The sequence below is a fragment of the Alnus glutinosa genome, chromosome 4, assembly GCF_958979055.1.
Source record: "Alnus glutinosa chromosome 4, dhAlnGlut1.1, whole genome shotgun sequence".
Taxonomy (NCBI): Eukaryota; Viridiplantae; Streptophyta; class Magnoliopsida; order Fagales; family Betulaceae; genus Alnus; species Alnus glutinosa.
In genome coordinates this window covers 1,375,554-1,394,496 of record NC_084889.1, presented here as the reverse complement: position 1 = coordinate 1,394,496, position 18,943 = coordinate 1,375,554, and the positions used below count along the sequence as shown (strand labels likewise).

The 18,943-nt window shown below is 35.6% G+C and overlaps 2 protein-coding genes across 3 annotated transcripts; both read left to right on the top strand.

The window, feature by feature from the left end:
• The first annotated feature begins 4,695 nt into the window (after positions 1-4,695).
• Positions 4,696-7,309, top strand: LOC133866943 (uncharacterized). The gene is made up of 2 exons (XM_062303607.1): positions 4,696-4,854; positions 5,535-7,309. The coding sequence occupies exon 2, from the start codon at positions 5,780-5,782 to the stop codon at positions 6,995-6,997; it is 1,218 nt and encodes a 405-aa protein (XP_062159591.1). The 5' UTR covers positions 4,696-4,854; positions 5,535-5,779; the 3' UTR covers positions 6,998-7,309.
• A 1,479-nt stretch (positions 7,310-8,788) lies between these two features.
• Positions 8,789-18,204, top strand: LOC133865937 (serine/threonine-protein phosphatase 2A 65 kDa regulatory subunit A beta isoform-like). 2 transcript variants are annotated; one of them, XM_062302463.1, is made up of 13 exons: positions 8,789-8,946; positions 9,766-10,174; positions 10,784-11,030; positions 11,912-12,024; positions 13,257-13,336; positions 13,628-13,769; positions 13,881-13,961; positions 15,647-15,751; positions 15,931-16,113; positions 16,682-16,774; positions 17,276-17,415; positions 17,545-17,611; positions 17,755-18,204. In XM_062302463.1, exons 2-13 carry the CDS (start codon positions 9,782-9,784, stop codon positions 17,872-17,874), a joined length of 1,764 nt encoding a protein of 587 aa, XP_062158447.1. In that variant the 5' UTR covers positions 8,789-8,946; positions 9,766-9,781; the 3' UTR covers positions 17,875-18,204. The 2 variants fall into 2 exon arrangements, with proteins under 2 accessions (XP_062158447.1, XP_062158446.1); XM_062302462.1 differs by having other exon boundaries at positions 9,759-10,174.
• Positions 18,205-18,943: the final 739 nt, after the last annotated feature.

The window sequence follows — 18,943 nt, the reverse complement described above, 5'->3', positions numbered from 1 at the left end:
ACATTATCCTATGAGGAGTAAGTGTCTCACTCTCCCACTCAACCTCTATCTCATCCTACTAAGGGTTCCACTCAGCCATGACGTGAAGGTGGAACAATGCGGTTGAAAATTATGTGCTTATAAATATGCTGCTACCCCAGGTACAAAATACACTCTGATTATATACAGAAAATATACAAAACTCTCGACTCTCAATATTCTCCAAAATGGCCCATTGACTTAGGCATTGGAGAGGGGACGTTGGGAGACCCCCCTCTGACGCATTGTTTGTTCTTCCTTGCAGATTAAGAAAAACAAGGCGGCTTCAATGACGCTTTCCGCGACTTCTGTGGGTTTCCCGGCGGATTTCTCATCGGCGCCGGCGTGCGTTGCTCCATGCTCCACCGTGTCTGCGGGTTTTTTTTTTTTTTTTTTCCCTGGGTTCTATGTTGTTTTTTGGGCCTGTTTTTCAGCTGCAGTTGGCTCGGGTTTGGGTGTCTCTCAAGGGTGTTGGGAAGGGTTTTTCGGGGTTTTTTTTTTTTTTTTTGGTAGGTTGGGTGTTTTTTGGGGGCTTTTTTCTGTAGCTGGGTTTTGGGTTTCAATAGGGTTTTGTTGTTATTTGGGTGTTTAATGGGGGCTTTTACTGGTTTGGGTTTTGGGTGTTGTTGGGTTTTGGGGTTTATGAGGGTCTTGTTGGGTTCTGCTGTATGGGCTAGCTGGGTTCTTCATTTGTATGCTCCTTGTGTACTAAGGGGCGCCTTACGCTTTTTTAATGAAATTCCTATTACTTATCAAAAAAATAAAAACAAGACGAATCAAAGATCTACACGTCACCGGACGGAAAACAGTTCTAACAACAGACTTATGAACTTTGTTTCTTATTGCAAATGAAAGATAGCCCATTGGAGCACCTTGGAGAGGAGAATGCCCTGGGGCATGGACAGGGATCCTGGAGAAGATCCGGTTAGTACAAAAGGAAGGACAAATTTGTATTTTCATATTTTTTTGGATAAATTTACCCTTCTACTTTAATTAACCGGCTCTTTTCCGGCTCAGTTGAACAAGTGAAGATCCAAATACACGAGGGAAGTAGGCAACGGATTTAGGCTCTATGCCTCTATCAATTGTATCCCTTGAAACTTTTTTTTCTTTTTAACCGTAAATATTACTGAAGCTATTAGATATAAATAGACCCATGAAACTAAAGATTAAAAAAAAAAAATGTTTTTTTTTTGGATGATTTGCGATGAAAGGATCATGATTCTATCCATTTCAACTAAAATAGAAAATAATTATTTTATGGTCCATAAATTTAATATTGTATAAGTTGTTACATGATAAATAACGTCCATGCAATAATGAAGTGGGATTTCATGTTATTAGGCTGCTCCAATTTCACATAAATTTGGGCAACCTAAAAGAGAAGAGTTATTGAGCCCACCTAATTTGAACAATTAGATCTCGCATCCTAGGCTACTCAGGGCTTGTGAGTCCTACAACCTATAAATTCAAGCAACTTAACAATAGATGATCTTCATCTTATAATAATATATAGGAAAAAATACACATATCCTCCATCAAAATACCACTTCATTGTCAATGTCCATTGTCCACCTCAAACTACCAATTGTGTCCATTTCCCCCTAATGACAAAAATAACCTTAAAAAAAATTTAAAAAAATTCTAATAAATTTGAAAGGTAAAAAAAAGCAATCAATTGAAAACAACAACAACAATAATAATAATAATAATAAATACTCATGGGTGGCTTAACCACCCCCAGGTATCTAGGGGTGGCTCGTTTTTTGGAGTTTTGGAGGTGGATTCACCCTAAGCGGTTTTGGGAGTGGCTTGGCCCCATATAAGTTTTGAGGGTGATTTTCGAACCACTTTTTATTTATTTATTTAGTTTTTGGTTTTAAGTTTTTTTTTTCAAACAAAAAAAGAGAGTAGTTTTTAAATTATTTTTCTAATTTATAAGGTTATTTTTGTCTTATGAAAAAAAAAAAATTAGGGTCATTTTGCATTTTTGCTGGCCTTGAGCGAAATAGTGGCATTTTTTGATAGTTTATGGACATTGACACAATTGTTAGTTTGAGAGAGGGGAGAGAAGACATTGACAATAAGATAGTAATTTGAAGGAATATGTGCGCTTTTTTCTAATATATATTTACCATAATTTAATTTTCTTAGTCTAATCCTTCATTCACAACAAATCAATGGTCCTATTACATGCCTTTTGTATAGAATGATCAACTTTTTTGGGGGGCTAATTGGAGTAAAGGATGATGATCAAAACCCACCGTTTTTCATTATATAAATTGGAAAGAGAAGCGGGGGGGCTTTACTTATCAGTTACCCCTCAACTACTAAGCAATTTTCACAACTATTAAGCATTTTTCAATGTCTCTCTTAAAATTTAAAAAATTACAATGTGAGGTTCTAATCTTTCAGTCCATTTTTATGTTCCGTTTGTTTCGGCGTAAAATAGTTTTCTAGAAAATGATTTCGGCATTTTTTGATGTTTGACGGGGGTGAAAATAATAGTCAACTGAAAAATGATTTTCGTTTGACAAAAAATGCTTAGTAAATTTCGGAAAATAATTTACGCTTTTTAAAAGCGTAAATCATTTTCCCCAAACGACATACGCATTTGACCATATTTTAAACGACGCAATCGACTATCACCAGAATCTGGCAGGTACAAGGATCCGACAACATCTGGTCACTATCGCCGGATTCCAGCCACCTTTGTCGGAATCCGATCAACCCAAATTCTGGCGACTAGAATGGTTGGATTCCGGCCATAACGGTTGGCTTTCGGCCTACTGGCCGGGATTAGGCCGTTGTGTCGGATTCCTGCACAAATTGTCAAATTCCGACCACCTTCGCTGGAATCCGACCAATCAAGATTTCGATGAAACTGTCTGGATTCCGACCTTTATCCCGGAATTCGGTAACAGTAGCCTGAATCAAGTGAAAGTGGCCGGAATTCTGCCGGTCAGTGACGGAATCTCGCCACCGGTGATTTTTATATTATTTTACATTATATTATTTTATATTATATATTTCTATGTTGTGAATAAAAATTAATTTTTATAAGTTAATATGATTGGGTGAAAATATAAAAAATATTTGTGATTTTCCGTAAGTGCCAAACACCGAAAAATATTTTCGGTGAAAAACATTTTGCCTGAAAAATAACTTCCCCAAAACCATTTTACGTTGAGGCAAACGGAGCATTGGTTACTTTTAATTTTTCGTTAAAACGTAACGGAATAAGATAATGACCAAAATACCTCATTTTATATAAAATAAATAAATAAATAAATAAGGTGAAAAACACCCATTGCCATGCCATGGGTATGGGGGTGACTCAAGAGTCAAGACCACGCAATGGGTTGTTTTTCTTTTTTCTTTTTTTAATTATTATTCTAAACTAAGGGCATAATTACATTTTTAGAAATTTTATGGGAATAGAATAGATATTTTACATACTAACCGTTTAAATTAACGATAAAATTAAATGGCAAGGGTAACCCCACATTCCAAAAAATTTCCCCCAAAAAAAGAAAAAGGGAATAAAATCTTAAAGGAAAAAAAAAAAAAAAAAAAAAAGGCCCCAAAACTAAGTGTCGATTTTGAAATAGCCTCGTAAAGTGAGAAGTGTGCTAAAATGATACACTAAGCTACCAAGGTGTACAAAAAAATGTAATTTATTTATTTATTTATTATATTCATATAATACCCTTATTCTCTTAAAAAATAAAATAAAAAAACAAAAAAAAAACTAAACTATTTTTTTAAACAAAAAAAGGAAAGAAAATGATAAATGTAAAATCAATCCCTATGGTTGGCCTAAATTACAAATCGCTTCCGTGTGTCGTCGTTTTATTGGGTTGACGTGGTACCTAACGGAATCCATCTAAGATTTTAATGGAATTTGACTAGAGACTAAATTGTTTTTTTTTGGCTTACACGAGGAACCTATAAATTCACTTTGATATGACATGAAGTGATTTGTAATTTAAACCAACCACAATGATTAATTTTGCATTTATTACTATTTTTAATATATTTCTATTTTTTTTATTAATAGTGATACATATCATCATTTTCTTGGTGTTGGTGTGAACACTAATTGAATCTGTCAAGTGTTTTGACGATATTTTTTTTTTTTTTTGAAAGGAACTTGTAATTGTATTAATTATCAGACACCTGAAGTTCAGCATTTACAATTCCCACGAGACAAGAAGGGTAGGCGTCCACCCAGATCTTGGTCAACCGCTTAGACTACAGAGACTAAATTGTTATTTTGGCATACCCTGAGAACCTCTAAATTATTTTTTATATCGTAAGAAGAGATTTGTAATTTAAGTCAACTACATGGGGTCATGGACTAATTTTGCATTTATCCCAAAAAATAGTTTAGTTTATTTTTTTTTTATTAATTCTTTAATTTAGTTTTTAAGACAATAAGGGAATTATAGGAATATAATAAAAAAAAAGTAGCTTTTTTTACACACCTAAATAATTTAATATATCACTTTAATACACTTGTCATTTCATGAGACTATTTTAAAAAGAACTTTAGTTCATGGTTTTTTTTTTGTTTTTGTTTTTGTTTTTTTTTTGTTTTTTTAAAATTTTTAATTTATATTTTTCCCAATCTTAAAAACCGAGCGAAAAAAGAATTAGAAAGAGGAAATCTTTCTGGCCCAAACCCAGCCCATATGCTTCCACTTTCAATTCTAACCTAGTCTCTTCTGGGCGTCCAATCATCTCATTCACTCAACACAAAAACTTTTCTCTCTCGGCTCTCATGTCTCTCTGTGTGTGAATCGGAGGCAGCCAGCGGGAACGCGTTGAGATCCGGTAGGAGAACTCCCACTTCTCAATTTCATTGATTTGCTCCAAACAGTGTAATGCTTAGTTTTCTTTTGGCTAATTTTGAATTCTTTCTCTTTGTTTGGTTTCCTAGAAACCTGGGGAAAAGAATATAAAACCATATTTTAAGTTTCATATTATGTAATGCTTTAGAACGAAGAAACTCTCACTTGACTGAGCTGAGGAGTTGCGCTAGCCGCTAGGCATAGTCTGTGATAGGATTCTCACTTCTCGAACCTTCCCCTTTGTTGAGTCCCTATGCTTTTGATTGTTTAATTTCTGCAAGATACAATGTCTTTCATTAATTGTTTTCTACAAATTACGATGTTCTCATTAAACCCAATTCAGCTTGGAGGCCCGATCCCCTCGAAGTGATCTCTTCTTTCTCCTTTTCTCTTATTTCTTTAATTTCTCTTTATATAATCCATTGGATCCTATCAGTCTGAGACTCGGAGTTCCCTCGGGTCCCAAACGAATTCATTTTCACTCGTTTCTTCGGCATACAAGAGGAGATTTTAGGGTTTCCAGGCTTTGGAATCCCAGTTTTCCTCTGCTCCTTTTATTTCTCAATAGTTCCTTCATGTTTTGGATTTGAATTCTACAGTTTGTTTTAGATATTGGAGTGTGGATATTAATCGTTCCTCGATTTTGCTCTGGTTGGTTGCCAGGAAATGAAGAAGAAGAGAGCAAACCCTCAGATGCACAAGCCTCTTAAGTAAAAAAAAATATCCGTAATTTAGACTCGTCAAATCCTACTGCACTTTTCGGAATTCTTGTAATTTTTGGAAGGTTCAAAAATTTCTTCATTATGGATCCTACACAAACCGATGAGCAATTTCTTGCTGTTCTAAGAGCCATGGGAGGAGAAAGAGCGAGGCAGGGAGGAGAAACATCACAAACTTATGAAGGTTAAATGCCTTCTGAATCGACCATAGTTAAGCGAACTGGAGATAATACCGGCCAGGAAGAGGAGAGATCAACGATGGAGGCAATCGGAGATAGAATAAGGAATCTTAGGCCTACAATGCCCACTCTACCAGCACGTTTTGGCAATATTCCTGATCTACCTAGGACAGAAGTAAAAACTGACTTCAAAGATGATGAGTGGTTTGGCAGAGCTGGAATTCGCCTGTTTGAGATAAGCAATGAACATGTGTGTCGGTTGGGAAGAGTTGTATTGCCAAAACTAGGGAGTGAACTATCTGAATCTGATATGGGTGCTTTGATGTTGTTAGCATTTCAGCTAAGAGGACCAGGTGCAGGAAATCAGCCCAGAGTGTTTCCTAGTGAAATCCCTAGAGGAATGGGTTCGCAGGCGGATAGAAACTACACCGACTTGGATACAAGCACATATACAAGTGATACACAGATAGCATCTGAAGGATTAGATGAGTCTGAAAATGCAAAGGCATACTCATTTTTGGCGGCATCAACACTTAGGTTGTTTGCAAGATCTCATGACAACTATCTTCAAGCCTGGTCACAAATTAGAGGGGGCTATAGAAAGTTTTATGTAAAACCATGTCCAGTAGGGAACATTCAACCGCGAGCTACAGTCCTAAATAGTTTGCACTCTGCATGGAATCTAACAGAGAACGAGATATTTAAGGTGACCTTATACAGAATATTGTATCTATCCAACACAGAAGAAGCTTCAGCTGATGACCTGAAAATGTTCTTATATGATAGATATCTCTTTCACACTGGAATGCATATAATATCAATTTTCTACAGGCTGTGTGTAGCACTAAACTGCAGGATATCAACCTTGTTGAAAGCAATATACGCACGTAGGTTTGATAGGCAGATCACGGACTTGATAACATTGCTCACAATGTTCTGTAGTTCTGATCCGACTTATCAAAGACGCATGTGGAAGTATGCTAGGATATTTGATCCCAACTTTATGTCCAGCCTACGGACCAGAACTTGTCCAAAGCTGGTATTCTTATTAGCGTGCATGCTGAAAAGATTGAACCCTGAAACTGCCAAGGACATCTTATCAATTAAACAGCTAGAAGATGTCAGTGATGAGTATAGAGAGAGATTTAAAGCTGAAGCTGAAGTGTTGATAAGCTGGATATATCAAGCTGAATCCGGACAAACCCCCACCGCTCCATCACAGAAATGAAGAAGAAAATACTCGAAAGTTTCTAACAAATGGGGTTTTAAGTTGGCCGCTGTAAAATTCCATTATTTTTCGCTCTCATTTCCCGTGAATTCTCAATGAACAAATTGAGACATTGCTTTTATCTATGTGTTTTGCTATATTACTGGGAAATTAGTTTCGGAATGGCAACAATTCTTCAGTTCAAGTATCTTTTTTCACTTTAATTTAGGTTTGGAGTCATGGTTATGTAATAGTTATTTAATACATGCCTTCTTTCCGAATATTGGGTTTATTATTACTGGCTTTGAATTTAATACTGTTTTGGTGCTTCCATTGACTTCCTTGTTTAGTTGCTTCATCTTCATGCTTTTCATACAATTGTTGGGAATTCATCGTTGGCTACTGCTTGGTTGACTGTAAGGTGCTTTTTGATATAACTTTTTAAATGATGCTTTTTGGTTGGAAAAATGTTTTGATGTTAGTAAAGAAGAAAGTAATTTTGATTGTTTCTTAGTGTTTTTATTTTATTTTTGCTAAAAAAACAAAAAACCTTCCAAAAAAGCGTTTTCAAATAGGACACTAGTAAAATGGTAATTCTAGCCACTGAAGAGGTTCTGAACTGACGTCTGACGACGCAGCTCTTGGAAGGATTCGTTTTATGTTATTCTGATGGAAGCCAAGCCGGAATCTCCAGTTATGGGGCTTTTCTCTGCTGCCAAGATCTTGTTAGTGCAAATGAAATGAAACTTAAAAGAGGATTAGAGATTTACGCGGATGTTGTGCTTTATCTTTTATTAATATAGTTTTTTTTTTGGGGTTATAAATTATAATCTTAACAGGTGATGGCTCAGAAGGGATTAAGTCATGGCGGTTCTTATGGTGTAATTTGTATTGGTGGATTTGGTTGTAATTGTTGTTTGAAGCCAGAGTGGAAGGTTTAGGGGCCAGGATCACATCAAAACATTTCCGAACCGAACCATCCGGTGTATCATGGCCATTTTGAAAGGAAATCTAGAGTTTCCCAGTAGAAGACAGAAGAATGAATGGTTCGGATATATTTTGATACATGTAAAGGCCAAATATATATATATATATATATATATATATATTTTTAAAGGAAAAATTACTCACAACTCTCTCAATTTACCATCTCATTGTCAATGTTTCCTCGAACTATCAATTGTGTCAATATTCTCCTCTAAACTACTAAAAAAATGTCAATGTCCTCTTAATAACAAAAATAACATTCATAAAATTATTAAAATAAAATAAAACTTAAAATTGTTTTTAGAATTTTCAGTTATTTTTTCGTTTTTTTTTTTAAAAAATCTTTTTTTTTTTTAAATTTAATAAAAAACTTTTTTTTAATATAATTTTCAGTTTTCTTTTTCGTTTTTTTTTTTAAAAAAAATCGTTCTTTATATTTTTATATTTCTTTTTTCTTTTTTCTTTATTTTTTAATTTGTTTTTTTTTTAAAGAATTTTTTTTTTATTTTAGTTTTTTGAATTTATAAAGACATTTTTGTTTTAATAAAATATTTAAGGTTATTTTTGTCTTTTTCTTGGTCTTGGAAGATACATTAATATTTTTTTTGATAATTTGAAAGGAAACATTGATATAATTAATAATTTAAGAAGACATTAATAATTAAATAATAATTTAAGACGATTATTAGTACTTTATTAGCAGTGGCGTATTTATCTTTTTATTTCCAGTGTTTTGTAACTTGAAAAAGCTCAGACCTACTTGTAACAAACAATCCCATTATTACACTGGACCAATCAAAAGTGCATTCCCCCCCCCCCCCCACCAAAAAAAAAAGAAAAGCCCATGGGTTTCCACTTTCAATTCTAAAAAGTGTTCTAGGCCTCCAAACATCGCATTCACGCAACAGTCAACACAAAAACGAATCTCTCTCAAGTCTCTCTGTGCGAATCAGAGGCAGCCGGCGGGAACGCGTTGAGATCCGGTAAGATCACTCCCACTTCTCAATTTGAATCGATTTTCTCCAAACAATGTAATGCTTAATTTTCTCTTGGCTAATTTCGAATTCTTGCTTTCTGTTTAGTTTTCGAGAAAGCCGGGGAAAATAAAATAAAATAAAACCACATTTTAAGTTTCATATTATGAAATGCTTTAGAACGAAGAAACTCTCACTTGACTGAGCTGAGGAGTTGCGCCAGGCGTAGTCTGAGACTCTGAGTTCCCTCCTGTCCCAAAAACGAATTTATTTTCACTCGTTTCTTCGGCAGCCAAAAGGAGCTTTTAGGGATTTTCAGGCTTTGGAATCCGAGTTTTCCTCTGCTCCTTTTATTTCTCAAATTTTCCTTCATGTTTTGGAGTTGAATTCTACGGTTTGTTTTAGATCTTGGTGTGTGGATCTTAATCGTTCCTAGAAAGTTGCCAAGAAATGAAGAAGAAAATACTCGAAAGTTTCTAACAAACGGACAAACGGTGTTTTAAGTTAGCCGCTGTAAAATTCCATGTCATCGCTCTCATTTCCCGTGAATTCCCAATAAAAAAATTGGGATATTGCTTTTATCTACGCGTTTGCTCAATTACTGGGAAATTAGTTTCGGAATGGCAACAGTTCATCAGTTCAAGCATCTTTTCACTTAAAATTTAGGCTTGGAGTTATAGTTACGTAATAGTTATTTAATACATACTTCTTTCCGAATATTGAGTTTATTTTTGGCTTTGAATTTGGCCACAATTTTCAAGCCACAATATACTTTTGGTAGTTGTAATGGTGCTCACTATTTGCAATCTAATTGTTTGAAGTTGTTAGATATCTTTGAAATAAGATGCATACGGCTGAAGAACCACTATATCCAATTGCCGTGCTCATAGATGAGTTGAAAAACGATGACATCCAGCTGCGGCTGAACTCAATTAGGAGGCTATCCACAATTGCACGTGCTCTTGGGGAGGAGCGAACACGAAAGGAGCTGATCCCATTTCTGAGTGAAAACAATGATGATGATGATGAGGTGCTTCTTGTGATGGCGGAAGAGTTGGGGGTGTTTATTCCATACGTTGGGGGGGTGGAGCATGCCCATGTTTTGCTCCCACCTTTGGAGACCCTTTGCACTGTTGAGGAAACCTGTGTGAGGGAAAAAGCTGTGGAGTCGCTGTGTAGAATTGGCTCTCAGATGAGAGAGAGTGATTTGGTTGACTGGTTTATTCCTCTGGTCAAGGTTAGTTGACTGTTTTTCCTATGTTTGAACTTTGACTGTCATCTTTTATCTTTTTCATTTTCTAAAGCTTGTTAACTGTATTTTCTGCAAGATTTGGTTGTTGTGCAGAACTGCTTTTTATTGTTTAGGTCTACTGCAAGTGAAACTTTGTTGGTAGAAATACCAAAAAACAAATAGAGAGAAGAAATTTTCTTACATATCTTTAATAACTCTGCCATATTGACAGATTGTTCTTTCTAATACGGGTACTCACAATTTCCTTGATTCCTTAACTTATTACATGGTTTTGCTGTTAGCAACATATTGTCCGCTAGTCACAGTTATGGGATCCTCCCCCTCCCCAACACACACACCCTCACCTTGCAAGACCTATAAGAAGTTGAGAAGTTCTTAATTCCTACACCCTCACAATCCTCACAAAGGAAAAAGAAATGATATTTTGAAATTTGCATGAGGCTCTTTGGGGGAGTTTATTTCTAAATATTCTAATGGCAACTTCTGTATAGCATTACTATTTCTATCACTGGTTTGTTTGTCTCTGTATTCAATGTTTTAATTATTTTACCCTGTTCTCTTTTAACTCCAAGTTTTAATTATTTTGTATTACAGAGATTGGCAGCTGGTGAATGGTTTACAGCACGAGTCTCTGCATGTGGATTGTTTCATATTGCCTACGCTAGTGCCCCAGAGATTTTGAAGATAGAGTTGCGGTCAATATACAGTCAGTTGTGTCAAGATGACATGCCTATGGTTAGGAGGTCTGCTGCAATGAATCTGGGGAAATATGCTGCAACTGTTGAATCTGCTTATCTAAAAACTGACATCATGTCAATGTTTGAGGATCTTACACAGGATGGTAAGTCAAATATCTTTTTAGTGTTTGATAAGCCACACTATACTATACTCGAGTGAACCTCCTTACACGGGTTTAGATAAGGTAATAAGAGAGGACTGACATGTCAGCTTCAAGGGCACCTTGAAATAGGGCACAACATCTATTTTTTGTGAATGCTTTCCCTTTGATGGCTCATCATTACCTTTGCAGTTGAGTGATTTTCTTTATGTGTTTGTCATCATTGACTCTAATATGTCAATTGAAAACTCATGGTTGGATGTTTATTAAATGGGAAAATTACTAATTTGATCATTGGGGTTTGTACTTGTATCAAACAGATCCATAGGGTACCAAAATTATCTTGAAAATCCATGGGGTAAGCTATTGCCATAAGGATCCATTGTCTGTCAATGTTAACACACATGATAAGCACATGACTCATATGTATCACAACTTGATTTTAAATTCAGAGTTGTATGTATTATGTGCATATAATGTGGCAAGAAGGCTAAGGTTGCCATTTTGATCTAACTCATGAAGAACCCTCTTATAAAATTGAAATTGGCTTTGATATTCAGACTTATTAAGTTACATCAAGTTTAAATTCTATAACATAAGAATGTGCAAAGACATGTAAGGGATCAAATTTAGATATGAGGAATCAGGCTATTAAACATCAGGACATACAAAGACATGTGAGGGGTCATGAGGAATGAGTGTTCCTCTTCTTAAATCTGAAAAGCTTATAGGGAAATGACTACTGCATAGTTAGTTTTTCCAATATAATATTGAGTTAATTTCCCTTTTTAAAGTTTTTAATAAGATTGGTTTATTACTTATAAAAAAAAAAAAAAATTCATTTTTTAAGTTCATATGACATTTTTAAAATTAATTCCACTCAGATCAAGATTCTGTTCGATTGTTGGCTGTTGAAGGCTGTGCCGCTCTTGGCAAGTTGTTGGAACCCCAGGACTGTGTTGCACATATTCTACCTGTTATTGTTAGTTTCTCTCAGGTATAGCTGTGGACATGATATATATAATTTTTCCATTTCTATGATTGGTGTTTCATGTTTTAGCAGATTTCATGTATAGCATGGGTTTGTAAGGCATCCATTTGAGGATTTTTGTGCTAATACTTTACTTCTTGTCATATATAATCATGATTTTGTTCTATCAAATTTCTCTGGTGATGTACCTTTTTGAAATGTTATGTACAATATCTAGTTGAAGCTAATCATATATTGATTATTGATGCTTGATAATGAGTATTGTAGAGTAATTGATGCTGAAGATATATGTATATATTTGCATATGTATGTATATATGTTTGTGCTCGTGTGCATTTTTTTTTTTTCTATTTAAAGCATGTAATTCAATAAAACCTTATTAGAAGCTTGGAAATGATGTAAGAAGGTGGAAAGAATTGATAAATTTAAGATGGTATAAATGTGAAGTGAAGATATTTCAGCTAAATTTCAGTTACTAGGTGATGAGAACAATGAAGGAATAATTGCTAGGAGAACAGAAAGGAAAGTTGGGAACTGAATTATGTTCATCGCTTGTGGTGAGCTTGAAGTTTATTACATGGTAGATGAGACTAAGATATTGGTTGAATTTGAGCTCTATTAAGTTTGGTCACATGCAATGAGAAGAAAAAAGTACACTAGTAAATGGTGTTTTGGTTGAATTGAGGTTCTGCAAGAACAAGACTAGAGAGATCTAGTTAAGCTGGTTTAGCTATGAGAACATAGGTCAGGGCTGCTAGAAAACAAAAAAATGGATGGTACCTATTGTGTCTGCTTGGTGTTTTACAAGTTACTGAGCCTAGAAAAGAAAAATACCCTGAGGTTCTGCATATTTTAAAAGGATCCATTCATTATGTATTTCATTCACTTTGGGTTCCCCAAAGAAAAGCTTCTGTCTTGGCTATTGCGACCGTTTTGAGTTGTCTTCAGAGTTAGTTTCGAAAGGGCCAGGCTTAATCTGGAGATTTCATTAGCAATGTTTTCCTTTAAATTTTATCACCGAGTGATTCTATGAATCATGAAAATGTTTTCCCCATGGGATAAAATTCTTATTTTAAGCAATTTATATGATTATTTTATATCTTGGAGCATGCTACCAAGTATCTCTGGTGTTATGATGGATCCAACCAAATGTATAATTGGTGTTTGCTTGCATCTTAAGCTGATACTAGTTTTGCTAGTTCTTTAAGCTCTTACATGCTTTTTTTATTTCTGAACAGGATAAGTCTTGGCGTGTGCGTTACATGGTTGCAAATCAATTATATGAACTTTGTGAAGCTGTGGGGCCTGAGCCTACTAGGTAGTCAGTTAATATTCAGCCACCATGGTATCTTGCTTATGGCATGTAACTGACATTGTCCTGCTGCATCCTGTAAATATGTGTATAATTTCAGTTTCATTCTCATGTATTCATTATGCACCATACTCATTATCTATAACAATCACCTCAAAATTGCGCATGATTTCTGATCAGATGTATTTATACAAGACAGTTTGTTTGGCAATTAACTTTCAAGTGTGGTGTGTAGCAATAATGTTTGTTTGTGGCATCTCTTTTGTAATATTTTGTTCGTGGTTATTATCTTCTAAGGACGGAGTTGGTCCCTGCCTATGTGCGGTTGCTTCGAGATAATGAGGCTGAAGTACGAATAGCAGCTGCTGGCAAAGTAACTAAGTTTTGTCGGATTTTAAATCCTGAACTTGCAATTGAGAATATTCTTCCTTGTGTGAAGGTGTGAAGGTGCACGTGCTTATTAAAATTTTTAGTTCTGTTTAGGGAACTACACTTAAACTTTTACACCCTCTATTACAGCTATCTCAGTACTCTACAATGACCATTACAGGAGCTGTCATCAGATTCTTCTCAGCATGTCCGCTCTGCTTTGGCTTCAGTTATAATGGGAATGGCTCCTGTCTTGGGAAAGGTAAGAATATTGTGTACTGGTCCATGCTGATGCAGTTATCCTGGTCCACCAATGAAGCATTGTTGCCCATTTCATGCATATAAGGTGGATTGGTTACTCAATATTTGGGGCCAGCCCGTTGGCGAAGCCGGAGTACTACCCGATCCGTGTGGAGGGAGTGCTTTGCACGGGCCCGAGGTTTACCCAACGGGTGGGTACATGAAGTGGCCCTGCCTTGGAGGGGTTCCTTGTCATAAAAAATAAAAAATAAAAATGTTACTCAATATTTTCTAGTTTTTCAATGCCAAACATAGTTGATTTGATAAACCAATCAACAAGAAGAAATAAATCTTTTGATTCTCTCTCTTGTTGAAAAGATTGTTTTGGGCTGGCTGATCTTTACGTGTTGTAAACTGCATACATATTGGAAAAAGTTTAGGAAGTTATCTTATGAGATGTAATATAGTTTATAGCAATTTTGTAGTACTTTGATAGTTGCCAGCTTTTTCTATCACTCTTTGGGTGTTGGTCTGCTACAGCTAAGGTTCCTTATTCAGTCTAGGTAGTTTTACAAGAATGGTTCAATATTTTTTCTTATTCTTAATTGCACCATTGGTCCATGTGGATTTCAATAGCTCTCCCTATTAATTGATTCAAAATCAAGTTATGTTTTTCCCCTCTCAAACCTTTTGTCTTTATGGTGGGAAGGAGGAAAGGCTTGTAGGGTTGGCGTGTTTATGGTTTCTCAACTTTAATTCTTACCAAAGTAGCATCTGTATATTGTTGCATGTTAATAATCCAACCTGCCAAGGAATGTGGAGGGGGTGATTATTACCATCAAGACAGAAGAGCTTCTTAGTTGGTCTTATTGCTTAACCTTTCGTTATCATTCAGATTTGGTGATTAATCTACTTAAATCTATATCTGTTGACTATTAGCTTTGCACTTGTCTTAGAATATTACTACAGAGAAACTCTACCTTTACTAAGTTGGTTTGATTTGGGGGTGGAACTTCTTGCCCTCAAAGTGTCTTTGTCCAAATCTTGAATTATGTGAAACTTTCTACTTCCTGTTTGTATTCTCATTTGAATTATTTGGTCAATTTTCGTGCTGCATTTTATTGTAATTTGATTGAATTTCAAATCGGCGCGTGCTCAACCAAATTCAGATGAGTAGTTGGTGTAAGCCACTATATTTTAAAACCCTGATGTCCTCAAATAACATTGTCATTGTCCTTTGCATGTGAGCTGCAGTTACACATCTTTTCTTCTTGTTGTTCTACTTGAATTGCAATGTTTATATTCAGCTTTGTTGCCCTCCTTTATTATTTTGCCTGTGGATATCAATGCCATACGTATATTAGTATTGTGGGAATAAACTACCCATGTCTTCTCTGATGATAATGACGTCTTTTATCTGATATGCATTTGAAGTAAATACTAACTACGTTTCCTTGTATGTTTTGCTTGGGTTTAAACTTTTTCAATGGATTGTTTCATATGTAGTATGTAAATTTGACCTGCACATCATGTTTTGGGTGGGAAATTAGACACTTTTTATTTCTATCTCATTTATTCTTTCCTGAATTAGTGTGGGTCGTTGGCCATTAAACGTCTCTGGTTTCTGCTTATATGAGGAATCTGATCTTTTGCATGAGATTCTAACTTGCGTTGAATTTTTGAATCCCATTCTGTTATGTAATGCAGGATGCCACAATTGAACAGCTCCTTCCAATTTTCCTTTCTCTTCTGAAGGATGAATTTCCTGATGTTCGACTCAATATTATCAGCAAGCTTGATCAAGTTAATCAGGTCTGTTAAAACTTAGGGATCTTAAGCGCAGTGCTGACCATTTCTTTCTGCTCTTTTTAACATTTTCCCATTATTATGATTCTTATGATGCTCTACATGCTTTTAATACATTGGACTTGCGACTTTAATATGCATGCATTTTTTTCCCTCAGTCGTGTTGAAACAAGCCATTCTTGCAGGTAATTGGAATTGATCTGCTGTTTCAATCCTTGTTACCAGCCATTGTTGAGCTTGCGGAGGATAGACACTGGAGAGTACGGCTTGCAATAATAGAGTATATCCCTTTATTGGCTAGTCAATTGGGTGTTGGGTTTTTTGACGATAAGCTAGGTGCTCTTTGCATGCAGTGGTTAAAGGATAAGGTTTGTGTTTCTTCATCTTGCCGGAATGAACACATTGTGTATGGCATTCTTGTTTTGCATTTAGTTCATGACATTCTTTATGTTTCTTTTTTTTTTTTTTTTAATGTTCATATCCTTTTGTCCCTTGGTAGCTCTTATTTGTATGTATATTATGTCTGTTTTATTATAAATAAATCATTTTTGTGTTTGGAAGGACTATTTAGACAAAACTAGAAGTAGGCATGAGAGTATTTGGAGTGAGTCATAAAGATATGATTCTTAATCATCTGGAAATATATTATTTGCAACTTTTAGGAAGTCAAATAGGAAATAAGTTTGTTACCACCCTATGATGATTCATCTTGTCTTGTAAGATTCAAAAACTTGTATATTCTGTGCTTCATTTGGAAAATGAAGTCCATTTTTAAATGTTTATCCTGAGAACGTTTTACCCACCTTTTGATTGATTTTTTGCCAAGAAGTTATCTTAAATTGTATTCACATAGTTTTTACCAATCTTTTGACTTCTTATCCTGGGTGTTTGTTGCATTTATTTTCGGGTCATCATTATTCTGGGTGTTTATTACAGGTTTACTCGATCCGTGATGCAGCTGCTAACAACGTGAAGCGCCTTGCAGAAGAGTTTGGTCCAGAGTGGGCAATGCAGCACATAATTCCACAGGTTTATTTGATGACTTGGTTCATTATTTCCTACTGGCTGTCCCTTGAGAGATTGCAGATTGCTCTACAATTCAACATGGAATATAACTTTAAGATTGATATGCGGGAATTAAACTGAAATCCATACCTATATCTTGGGTTTGTCTTGGTTTTGCACGTAATTGCTGGCAATGAGCTTATAGGCTATTGAACAGTTTTTGTAGTAATATCTTCCTGCCCGGCTCATACAACTATCAACCGTCCATCTTTTGAGAAATATTCAATTAACTTGCAGATTTTCTATAGATGTCAGATGGTTACTTTTTTCTTTAAAAATAAAAAAAAAAATAAAAAAAAAAATTATCTGCTTCAGTTTGTTGACAAGCCTACTTAGGGTGTGTAGACTGCACCATACATTGATATTTCCTTCTGTTTTGAGTCTTGGTGATTTGCATTTTGTTGTTCTTCCTTTCTTTAGCTACTACTTTTTGAAACAATGGAAGTTGGCATGCCATCTGGGCAGGTTCTGGAGATGATTAACAACCCACACTATTTGTATCGGACGACCATTCTGCGGGCAATCTCTCTCCTTGCCCCTGTAATGGGCTCAGAAATCACAAATTCAAAACTGTTGCCAGTGGCCATCAATGCATCAAAGGACAGGTATTTGGTTTTCTTAGAACTTTGTTTACCTAATGGGAAAAATTTATTAAAAGAAATTGAAAAGAAAAAGAGATAGGAAATATGTAATGTGGTTGGGCTTTGAGTGCTGGCCTGAATTTCACTTTCCAGGGTACCCAACATCAAGTTCAATGTGGCAAAGGTGCTTCACTCCCTTATTCCTATTGTTGATCACTCGGTAAGTATCTTGTGCATTTTTAGTTTCTTTTTTCACGTGTTTCTTTAGAATCTCATCGTAATTTGTGTTTTGTTGTCTTGCTTTATTTTATTTATTTATTTTTACCTTTTTGGTCATTTGGTCTGAGAATTCTTGCATTGCAGGTGGTGGAGATGACCATCCGTCCCTGTTTAGTTGAGCTGGGTGAGGACCCAGATGTTGATGTCCGATTTTTCTCCAACCAAGCACTTCAATCCATTGATCAGGTTATGATGTCTATCTAGACAGCGTCCTTCCACAATTTCCCCACTGGACACAAGTTTATATGACGACCTTTTGGCTGGAGGTGATATTTCTTTTGCGCATAATTTGTCGTGTCTTCTTTCCTTGTGACTAACATTCAGAGTGGCTACTGAAGTTGTGTGATCTAGTATGTGGAAACATAACATACTATGACCCATTTTTGTTACTCATTTGCATATTTTCTCCTATTTTTTAGTCCCTTCTTGTACGCAAGAAGATATTATTGTGTTTCTGAATTCAAAAACATCTTTAGCAAATAGAAATTGGCAAAGATGATTCATTGATTTTGGCGAAGCTAATTTGGATGCTCTCATATTCTCTAATGAATTACTTCTCCAAGGCCTTACTTTGTTGTGGGGTGGGGTTAATTATGGTAGAGAGATACAACCTTCATCACTGGCAAAAAAATAAAACAGGACAGAAAAATATATCACACGCGAGAAATGCATCTATGACCTTCGTGTACGGTAGATACTTGGTTAGAAAGATTTGTCTCTACTTGAAGTAAACAAGTGGTTTTAAAAATCCTTAAAAGCACATAGGTTATGGAAGGTCATTGTCACTCGTTAAAGATATCTCTTGGTAAGATCTCTTTTAGCCAACTTTTCGTGCATGCAGGACTATGAAGGTGCCTCGCACAGGGGAATGAGATTGAGATCCTGTTGCATGGGATGGAATAGCTTTAATTTGGATAATTCATTTTTAAATGAATAGCCCAAAACGTGGCAGCACATAAGAGAAAGAAAAGGTGACTTGTACTATGTGCAAGTTATAGGGATGGCTATTAAGATGATCAAACTACTTTAATGGCCAAAAGACATGGTTCAACCACTACCAATGGTTGAGGGCGGCCAAACTACCTCAATGGCCAAAAAGAGATGGTTCAATCTTTCCTAATTCCTAATAGTCGAGTTGGGGTGACTAGTGGCGAACCCACTAAGGAGTTTAGGGGGGCCTGGCCCCCCCTCCCCAGCCCCTCCTAAGCTCCAAGGTTTTCCCAAAAAAATAAATAAATAAAAAAATTATAGAAAAAAATAATAATAAAATGTT

Bases quoted from the DNA above. Each gene is read 5' to 3' on its own strand.
- LOC133866943 (XM_062303607.1), top strand. From the start codon at position 5,780: ATGCCTTCTGAATCGACCATAGTTAAGCGAACTGGAGATAATACCGGC.
- LOC133865937 (XM_062302463.1), top strand. From the start codon at position 9,782: ATGCATACGGCTGAAGAACCACTATATCCAATTGCCGTGCTCATAGAT. The intron at 11,031-11,911 runs GTAAGTCAAATA...AATTCCACTCAG, and splicing joins TGAGGATCTTACACAGGATG to ATCAAGATTCTGTTCGATTG. The intron at 13,337-13,627 runs GTAGTCAGTTAA...TTATCTTCTAAG, and splicing joins GTGGGGCCTGAGCCTACTAG to GACGGAGTTGGTCCCTGCCT.